General features: G+C 34.6%; 1 protein-coding gene across 1 annotated transcript; it reads left to right on the top strand.

Annotated features, from left to right (window-relative positions):
• Window positions 1–2,069: 2,069 nt before the first annotated feature.
• Window positions 2,070–4,958, top strand: LOC115972067 (endoglucanase 17). Its single transcript, XM_031092215.1, has 8 exons — window positions 2,070–2,517; window positions 2,618–2,824; window positions 2,932–3,132; window positions 3,218–3,310; window positions 3,400–3,561; window positions 3,657–3,768; window positions 3,866–4,029; window positions 4,263–4,958. The coding sequence occupies exons 1-8, from the start codon at window positions 2,260–2,262 to the stop codon at window positions 4,593–4,595; spliced, it is 1,530 nt and encodes a 509-aa protein (XP_030948075.1). The 5' UTR covers window positions 2,070–2,259; the 3' UTR covers window positions 4,596–4,958.
• Window positions 4,959–10,556: the final 5,598 nt, after the last annotated feature.

The raw sequence follows: 10,556 nt of genomic DNA, 5'->3' as shown, positions 1-10,556 counted from the left end.
GGTGAAAGCCCCTGGGAGATCACCAACTAGCTTATCTTTAAAAGATATGCCCTGTTTCCCAGAGCCCGAAGCATGGCTTGGAGATGAGGGGCTGGAGCTTGGATCCTCACTGAACCCAGCATGATTAACGTCTTTAACTTTCTTCTTGCTGCGCGCAAGTTCATCCTTTTCTTCACAAGAGAGAGAACTTTCAAGTGGCATGTTTTTTATCTATTATAATCTCAAATAGTCATGAATGCACATCATATCTTTTTGTCAAACCCACACCCCCCCCCCCCCCCCAAAAAAAAAATCTACATTTAGTTATATGAAAATTTAAAGTTGAGTAATATCATCACTACAAACTATTTTACAATATTTTTTACAAATTATAAATATGAAAATTTTTATTGATTTTCATTTAGATTCATTACTAACATTACTTTTTAAATTACCAATAAATAAACTATTCATCATATCAACAATATATATATATATATATATATAAAGTTACACATGAAATTTTCCAATGATTAAGTTGTCCCCCCCCCCCCAAGTATATATATATATATATATATATATATAGTTTATAAATCCTAAAGGTTAAATGCTGCTACCATGCTACCATTCAACCATCTTAATAAGTGCCGCAAATTCATGTATGAATCATGAATAACTTTATTTTTTTGTTGGAGAAGAATCACCACCAATAACTTTGTCTGTGTTTTTGATTACTAATAAAAGAATGTAATTAATACCTTTTTGGGTGGAGAAAGAGGGAGATTCTGGCATTTTACCCTTAATTTAAAAAAAAAAATTGGCAATATGCCTCTATTTGCAAACTATATAGGAGCGTGCCCCTGTTTTGATACTCGATTATCCTAAAATCGAGTTCAATTAAATACTCAATTTGTAGAAAATCGAGTTATGCCCGATCAAACTTTTAAAAAATATTAAAAAAAAAAATTTCCATGGAACTCGAGTTTCAGGAAATCGAGTTCCATGCAAAAAAAAATTTTATAAGTGCAATTGCCCCATATTCAGGGAGCCCTATAGTGGCGTTTTTAAGCCCTATAGCGGCGTTTTCCTGCAAATTTGTTTATAAGTGTAATTGGCCCATATTCAGGGTACCCTATAGTGGTGTTTTTAAGCCCTATAATGACGTTTTAGGACCCTATAGCGGCGTTTTCTTGCAAAAAAAAAATTTAATAAGTGTAATCGGCCTGTTCTGGGTGCCCTATAGTGGCGTTTTTAGGCCCTATATTGACGTTTTAGAACCCTATAGCGGCGTTTTTCTGCAAAAATTTTTTATAAGTCCCATACCAACTTCAAGGGGCCCTATAGTGGCGTTTTTAAGCCCTATAGTGACGTTTTAAAGCCCTATAGCGGCGTTTTGGAACTCGACTTCTCTAAAATCGAGTTCCATGCTTTTTTTTTTTTTTTTTAGTTTTATTCGGTATAACTCGATTTTCTATGAATCGAGTATTTCATTGAAACTCGATTTTAAAATAATCGAGTATCAAAATAGGGGCATATCCCTATATAATTTCGAAATAGGGGCATAGTGCTAAATTTTTTAAAAATTAAGGGCAAAAGGCTAGAATCTCCGGAGAAAGAGACAGAGAGGTATGCAATGCCCATATTTTTATGTTAAAATTTAAAACCATTGCTTAATGCATAGTAAGTTCTGTGCTTAATTTTTTTTTTTTTTTTTGCTGAACTGTGCTTAATTTGTTTGATAATCTGGACAACATCCTTTGCGAGAAGCTCCAAGCGAGGTACCTATCATTGGCACAAATTTCACAATCCAATTGGACTTTATAGCAAAATTGGAATCTTTATTTTAGTCTTCTTTCTTTGTAGCATCAATGTAATTAAAATTCCCATGTGACCTCTCCTGCTTAGCCATTAATGCCCCTGAATGTCCTTCCTACCTTCTTGGCAAAGGCAAGCCCTCTGAATTGACATAACATGAAATTAACCCAAGTACCCATCTTTAAGGGTAGTCACAGTTAACCAATTTAACCTAAAAGGAAATCCCCACACCCAAAGGGTACCCATTTTTAATTGGAGTTTATTAAAGCCAAACCCTGTTGGAGGATGTGGACTTAATTATTGTACTACTCACTAGCCACACAGGAAGTTAGAGAGGCAGCTTTTGCTTTATAAATACCAAGGCATAGTGAGGCCACAGGTTCTACTCTACTGCTGTTTTGCAGGTTAGTTGCTGGTTAGTTGCTGGTTGGTTGGGTTCTTTTACTTTGGTTTGGAGAACCCAAAATGGCTCTCTCTCTTTACTCTTTCACTCTGCTCTGCTTCTTCTTTCTTTTTCATTTCTTCACTATCAATGCCTACCCTGTCCACCATAACTACCCTTTTCACCGCCACCACCACCCTCACTTTGCCAGTCATAACTACAGAGATGCTCTCACCAAATCAATACTCTTCTTTGAAGGCCAAAGGTCTGGAAGCCTCCCTTCTAACCAGAGAATCACTTGGAGGAGGAACTCTGGTCTCTCAGATGGCGCAGCTATGCATGTAATTAACAAAACCTTGTGTCTTTTCTCTTTTTTGGTTTTGTTGTGGATAATGTGAAGTGGGTTTTGCTCATTTTTGGGATGTGAAACTTGAAATGCAGGTTGATTTGGTTGGAGGGTACTATGATGCAGGGGACAATGTGAAGTTTGGTTTCCCTATGGCTTTCACCACCACTATGCTTTCATGGAGTGTTATTGAGTTTGGTGGGTTGATGAAAAGTGAGTTACCGAATGCCAAAGAAGCCATTCGTTGGGCCACTGATTACCTCCTCAAAGCCACTGCACATCCAGACACCATTTATGTTCAGGTTTGTTCTCTCTCTGTTCTGCATTGTCACTTTTTTTACTGCCTATTTTGTTTCTTAGCAATTATGTCATTTTGGGTTCTTGTGGCTGCATTTGGGCACATTTGCAGGTGGGTGATGCTAACAAGGATCATGCTTGTTGGGAGAGACCTGAAGACATGGATACCCCAAGGAGTGTGTTCAAGGTAGACAAGAACTCTCCTGGTTCTGATGTAGCAGCTGAAACTGCTGCTGCTCTTGCATCTGCTTCATTGGTCTTCAGAAGAAGTGACCCAACATACTCCAATCTTTTGGTCACTCGGGCTATAAGGGTAAAACTTTTTAACTAGACTAACAAAAATGTTTTTGAAAAAAATCAAATTAAACACTCCTAATGATGTTTGTTCATGGATCTAGGTGTTTGAGTTTGCTGATAAGTACAGAGCACCCTACAGCAATGGTTTGAGGAAAGTTGTGTGTCCCTTTTATTGCTCTTTCTCTGGTTATCAGGTAAACATTTTATCCCTTTTTAACTTTTTAATGTTGTTTCTGTAATAAGTGAACTAAAAGCTTTGTTTGGTGTCTTAATATTTTGCTAGGATGAGCTTTTGTGGGGTGCTGCTTGGCTACACAAGGCTACCAGAAATCCAGCTTTCCTCAACTACATTCAAGTTAATGGAGAGCTCCTTGGAGCTGCAGATTTTGACAATTTCTTTGGGTGGGATAACAAGCATGTTGGGGCAAGAATTCTTCTCTCCAAGGTCCCTACTTTATTCACTTTTTTAAAATTCTAATCTTAGCATTTAACCAAACACTTTGTAAATGTTTTTACCATAGGAAATTTTTGTATTTTCAGGCTTTTCTTGTCCAGAATGTCCAATCACTCCATGACTACAAGGGTCATGCAGATAATTTCATTTGCTCTCTTATACCAGGGGCCCCTTTTTCTTCTACCAAATATACCCCAGGTCTCTTTCTCTCTCTGACAGACTCACGCATACGCACAAAGAGTACTTGTCCAATTTGTAACGGCTAATTTTGGTTTTTTGGTGCTATGCTAAACAGGTGGGCTTCTGTTTAAGATGGGTGATAGCAACATGCAGTATGTGACCTCCACTTCATTCCTGCTCTTAGCCTATGCCAAATACTTAACAACTGCTCACAAGTTTGTTGACTGTGGTGGAATCACTGTCACACCAAATAGGCTCCGAGCCCTTGCCAAAAGACAGGTACAGCCTATAAGAATAACATTCCTCTTTCACTTAACTATAATGATGAGCCCAAAACAGTTTTATTCTAATTACACTGTTGGACTTGGAGTCTTGGACACATTAAAAACTTTGTTGGGGCCAAATATAAACTTAAATTGCATGTGATGGTGAACTAGAATTTAAAGATGAACCTAATATTTTGGCAATTAATAATTGATTTTTACTTTAATTTCTAAAATTGTTTTTATCAGGTGGACTACTTGCTAGGAGATAACCCATTGAAGATGTCCTACATGGTGGGTTATGGTCCAAGGTACCCACAAAGGATACACCACAGGGGCGCATCACTACCGTCCGTTGCATCACACCCAGCCAAGATCCAATGCTCTCCAGGCTTCAGTTTCATGAAATCCCAATCCCCCAATCCAAACGTATTGGTCGGTGCAGTTGTTGGTGGACCCGACCAGAATGATAGGTTCCCAGATCAAAGGCCAGACTATGAGCAGTCAGAGCCAGCCACTTACATTAACGCACCTCTAGTAGGGTCATTGGCTTATCTTGCTCACTCATTTGGCCAGCTCTAGTGTCTTATTCGACCCTATAGTAGTAACTAGTAACTAGTAACTCCCATTTTCTTCTCTCTCTTTTTGGGGTTTAGATGATGAAGTCTTTTTTATTTCTCATCGAGTGCACGTGGTAACAGCCTATAGGTTGGAGAGCAACGCTCGAACCCCAAACCTTTGAAGCACAATGGTCAATGGGGTAGATGGCCTTGGCTGCTGGATAGTATTTAATATTTATACATAATTATTGTGATGATTTGAGCAAATCTCGTGCCATCAACGGCGTTTTTATCATGTAAAGGATGTGGACACAACATATAGTCCACTGTGTTGTTTTTTTAAGAAGATGAATGAATGATAGTCCCATTCTGGGAATTTGCAATTTGTCCTTTACCGTTTAACTGGTAATTAACTTTTAAAACCTCTTTCTCTATCTCTTTCTTTGTATTTGTGTGGGGTTTCCGTTAATTACGCAGGAAATTAAGATAATAAGGACATAAGGTTCGATGGACTTGGGAAGAAAAAGAAAGTAGAATGAGCCAAGTCGTGGGTACGAAGGGCATTTACAGTAATGGAGGCAAATTTTTAGTTTTTTTTTTTTTTTTTTTAGTATTACAAAAAGTCATTTTATTTATTTTGTCTTTTCACATTCAACAATAGTGATTTTATTTTAGTTTTTAACATAATAAAATAATATAAATATTACAGTAAAATAATATTTTATTCAACTACTAAAACAAAACCACTATCAAAGTCGCAAAAATCACTGCACAGAGACATAGAGAGAGGGAAAAGTAGTGTGAAGTTGCATAAATCACTGCACAGAGACACAGAGAGAGGGAAAAGTAGTGTGAACGTAAAATAAAATGTAGAAGAAAGAATAAAAAAATAAGAAAAGTAGAGTGAACGCAATTTTATTTATTTTTTATTTTTTTACCTTTCAGTTACAGTGCACAACTATTTTGAGTTTTAATAGTGTTAAAAATAGTTATATAACTATTTAGCACCACTATTGCTAGTGCTCTTATATGTTATTAAAAGTTAGGGATAATTACACTTTACCTACCTGTGGTTTGCCTCTAATTCTATGTGTCTACATGTGATTTGCCACTGCATGTGATTTTGTGGGTTTGCAGTGGTTCAAAGAAAAAAAAATCAAATGGCCGACCACAACAAACCCAGCCATGGCCGACCACTCCAAACCCCAAACCCAGCCATGGCCGACCACTCCAAAGCCAAACCCAGCCATGGCCGACCACTCCAAAGCCTCCCAAATCTGGCTTTTCTCTTGCTCTTCTAGCATTCTTTTCACCCACTACGAAGCCATGGCCGAAGCAATCCTTTATGGCGCTGCACAGAAAATGATCAAAAATTTGGGATCCCAGATTTTCCAAGAGATTGGATTGCTCTGGGGTGTCCGAGACGAGCTTGAAAAATTGAAGAACACAGTTTCCACAATCCAAGCTGTTCTTCAGCATGCAGCGGAAAAGCAAAGTCAAAACCATCAAGCCTGGGACTGGCTCTAAAAGCTCAACGATGTAGTTTATGATGTAGGGTGCCGTTTTTGTTTTGGTGTTTTAAAAAGTATCAAAATTGGTGGGTTTTCTGAGATTATTGCTTTGAAAGCAAAATGATGTTGCGGGTGACAATAATTGGTGATGCATTTTAGGGTGAGCGGAGCCCATACCTTTAAAATGGAGAGATTAATTTTAGATGTGGTGTGGAAAGACAACGAAATTTCCTAAGCTTTTCGTTTGGTTTAACATTATATCCATGGTAACAAAATTCAAAAGGTTTGCACTTTTGTTCATTAATCCATAATTTTGTTGCACAGACCACAGCCTTCCTTCAAGAGGTCTAAAACTAGTTGGCTATAGGAAAGGGATTGGGTTTCAAATCTGAAACGTAAGCTCCTTCATTGTGCTACTCAAGCGCTACCTAGACCATACAGCTCCACCACTCCAGCGAAAGACTTCCTTAATCGAAAGCGCCTCCAAGTTTAAAAAGGGTTTACATCTAAGTTTTTTATTTATTTAAAAAAAAAAAATCCAGATGACCAAACTAAAATAAAATAAAAATCTGATGTGCCGATTTTAAAGAGTTGTGACATGCTAATCTTACAGCTTAATGATTTTTTGAAGATGTTTCATTAAGTCAGTGATAGGTTGATCTGGTTTTTTTTTTTTTTTTTTTTTTTTTTTTTTTTTTTTCTGGGTATGTTCATCATGTTCAAGATTTGTGTGAAGGGAAAGAGAAACAAATACCACTTTTTGATCTTATTTCTCTTGCATTTTTGTGCTATTTTTTGTTTTGGGAGGAGAGAGACATAAAACTTGTACAAAAATACCTATTTACCCTTAATTTTAACAGAGGTGGGTTACGGATTACTAGCGGAGGAAATTACAGATGGGTAAAGTGTCAAAAGTGAAACCACGGATAGGCACATAGAATTAGAGGCAAACTACAGGTGGGCAAAGTGTAATTATCCCTAAAAGTTAATAAGTTATATTATTTTTTTAGAGATATTTTCAATCTGCTTTTGACATAGCTTTTTATTATCATACTTGGACACCAATTTATATATATATATATATATATATATATATATCTAAAAGTTAAAACATAGCATTTATTATTACTACGCTCCAGTTGAACCACATCAGCAACCATATCACCTACATATTTTCAATCATTCCTCTTTTATTTTTTTGACTCTTTTTATTTATTTATTAATTTTGTAGTTTATTTTTACATTTTCTCAACTTTTTCCCTTCCTTTTTACCTTTTCATCTCCACACTACTGTCAACATTAATATCACTATTCATTTATTCCTTCATTTTTCTATTATTTTGACTATTCTTATCCCCATCCTCTTACAATAAATTTGTTATTCTCTCTCTCACCCTATACATATTTTATCACATAAAAAGTTTATTACTCTCTCTCTCTTTCTCATGTTTTTCTCTCTCTTTTTTTTTTTGGGTTTTTTTTTTGTATCTTTACTTTATGTTGATGAATTTCCATATTCTTTAGACTCTACTATTATTCTCTCTCTCTCTCTCTCTCTCTTTTTGTGTGGATTTATTTTATTTTATTTTTATTTTTATTTTTATTTTTATGTTTTATATCTTTACTTTAGATTGATGAATTTGTTTGTTTTCTAGAACTCTACTTTACATTGATGCATACCACTACAAAAAATAAATAAGATTAAATTGTATTTCACGCTCCAAACTTTTAGGTTTTGTGTTTTTAAGTTGTGATATTTCTTTTTCTTTTTCTTTGATTGTTAAATACTATCATATTGCATTATAAAGATAGTATATAGGAATATAATATTATTCAATTACATAACATAACTTGGATAATTTGGTGTGACTATATCTTTTATTTTGACTATTCTTCTTCTCATCTTATTTTCTATAAATTTATCTAATTTAGATCTCCCTCGAAAAAGGAAATTATTCTCTTTCTCGATTATTTATTCTTTCTTGTAGCTTAACTTTAGGTTGATAAATCATTGTATTTTTTTATAGGGTCCGGTTAATGTGTGCCCTTTCTTCTCATCTTATTTTCTATAAATTTATCTAATTTAGGTCTCCCTCGAAAAAGGTAATTATTCTCTTTCTCGATTATTTATTCTTTCTTGTAGCTTAACTTTAGGTTGATGAATCATTGTATTTTTTTATAGGGTCCGGTTAATGTGTGCCCTAAGGGCACACATTAAACCATTCATTTTTGGAAACATTTTCTCGAAAATTAAAAAATCTGGCAATACTTTTTCAATTCTCGAAAAAAAAATTTCCAAAAAATGGTTAATTATTGTGTGCCCTTAGGGCACACATTAGCAAAATCCTTTTTTATAACACTCTTTCTAGGATTATTTATTCTTTCTTCCTTTTTGATTCTTTCTTTCCTTTTACCTTTTTATGAGGACCAAAAAATCCAGCGGCCCAAGCCCACTCAGGAAAGTGAGTTACACAATTAAATTTTGACCCAAATCAATAGAATTTGTAAGAGAGGGGAATGAACAACAAGAGAGGACTCTACCTGATGATCAAGATAAGGAAGACAAGATTAATATTATAAAATAAAGGGGGTTTATATCTCTCTTCAAGCTCGCCCGAGAAGGCTAAGTTTGTACAAGTAATTACACTGTTCACTCTCCTTTCTCTCCTTTCTTCTTCTCCTTTGTGCTTATCTCTTTTTGATAACTGTGTCTCGATCCTTTTCTCAGTGCTCGTTCTTTTCCTTATATACTTCTACCTCTATCATATCTCAACCATCCATTCTCACCTAACCTCCCTCATTTCATGACACTTGTTGCTTTTAACATCTGAAGAAGATGGTGGAAGGAATCTACTTAGTTGTGACTTACACTGTTCAGGCCACTTCCTTATCAATGTGGCTGATAAAGCTGTTACCTACTATTTAATGCGGATGCAACAGGTTACACCAAACCAGAAGCTTCCCTAATGTCCACTGACTTCCTCTCTCCTTGGATTCCCACTCCCACTTAGAATACTATAGAGTACCTTGATTCATTTCTTCCCTTCCTCGGGCGGCTTTCTTCCTCGAGCCCGTGGCACTCCCACACCAATGCTACAACCCTTCAACTTCATCCTTGATCCTCAAGCACCCACACTTTTCATCTACCCACTACTATCAACATTAATATCACTCTTCCTTTATCCCTTCATCTTCCTTTTATTTTGACCATTCTTATCCCATCATCTTAGTACAAATTTGTTATTCTCTCTCTCACTATATACATATTTTATCACATAAAAAGGTTACCACCACACACCCTTGGTGCGATGGTCACTCCACAAGTATAAGTGTTTGTGGGGTGTGGGGGGCAAGGGCCGGGGTTCAAGTCTCCTGGAAGGAACTTCACACACATATACACTTAGATTAAGTTATAGTAGAATTCTATCTTTTATATATATATATATATATATATATATAATAAAAAATAAAAAATAAAACATAAAAAGGTTATTACTCTCTCTCTCTCATTTTTTTTTTTTTGGTATCTTTACTTTATGTTAATGAATTTCCATATTCTTTTGAACTCTACTATTATTCTCTCTCTCTCTCTTGTGTGGATTTTTTTAATGTTTTATATCTTTACTTTAGGTTGATGAATTTGTGTGTTTTTTAGAACTCTACTTTAAGTTGATGTATACCAATACAAAAATAAATAGGATTGAATTTTATTTCATGCTCCAAACTTTTTGGTTTTTTGTCTTTAAGTTGTTATTTTTCTTTTTCTTTTCTTTGATTGTTAAATGCTATCATATTGCATTATAAAGATAGTATAAAAGAAAATAATATTATTCAATTACATAACATGACTTGGATAATTTGTTGTGACTATATCTTTTATTTTGACTATTCTTCTTCTCATCTTATTTTCTATAAATTTATCTAATTCAGGTCTCTCCCGAAAAAGGTTATTGTTCTCTTTCTCGGTTATTTATTCTTTCTTGCAACTTAAATTTAGGTTGATGAATCATCGTATTTGTTTTATAACACTATTTTGGGTTAATATACGATTTTGTGTGTTTTTGAGTTCTCCATCACAAGCCTTTTCTCTCTATCTTATAACTTTTGTTTGACATAATACTGAGTTATTTTGAAAGTGAAAATTAGGATTTATATCAAAATACAATCTTGCTATGTATTTGAATGTGTTTCTCAACTATTTAAGTAATATCAAGTGTTATTTTGTGATGAGTTTTGATTATTACAATATCTCATTTAAGAAATGAGAAATTTGAATAATATATTTGAAACTTAAAGAGTTTAGTTGTAAGAAAAAAAAAAGGGGGAAAACACAACATACCATAATATAATTTAGAAAAATATGGACTACCTCAAAAAGAAATAATTTCAATCAAACACAACAAATACTAAAATGATATATATATATATATATATAATAAAGATGGATAGAGAAAAAAAAAATAGAATTTTTT

The sequence above is a fragment of the Quercus lobata genome, chromosome 12 (assembly GCF_001633185.2).
Source record: "Quercus lobata isolate SW786 chromosome 12, ValleyOak3.0 Primary Assembly, whole genome shotgun sequence".
NCBI classification, from domain to species: Eukaryota; Viridiplantae; Streptophyta; class Magnoliopsida; order Fagales; family Fagaceae; genus Quercus; species Quercus lobata.
Note: the sequence above shows the minus strand (reverse complement) of the source record. Positions and strands in the feature narration are given on the sequence as shown.

What these genes read in the sequence shown, in the direction of transcription:
- LOC115972067 (XM_031092215.1), top strand. Translation starts at nt 2,260, where the DNA reads ATGGCTCTCTCTCTTTACTCTTTCACTCTGCTCTGCTTCTTCTTTCTT. An exon ending in TGGTCACTCGGGCTATAAGG is followed by an intron (nt 3,133 to 3,217) that starts GTAAAACTTTTT and finishes TCATGGATCTAG; the next exon opens with GTGTTTGAGTTTGCTGATAA. An exon ending in GAGCCCTTGCCAAAAGACAG is followed by an intron (nt 4,030 to 4,262) that starts GTACAGCCTATA and finishes TGTTTTTATCAG; the next exon opens with GTGGACTACTTGCTAGGAGA.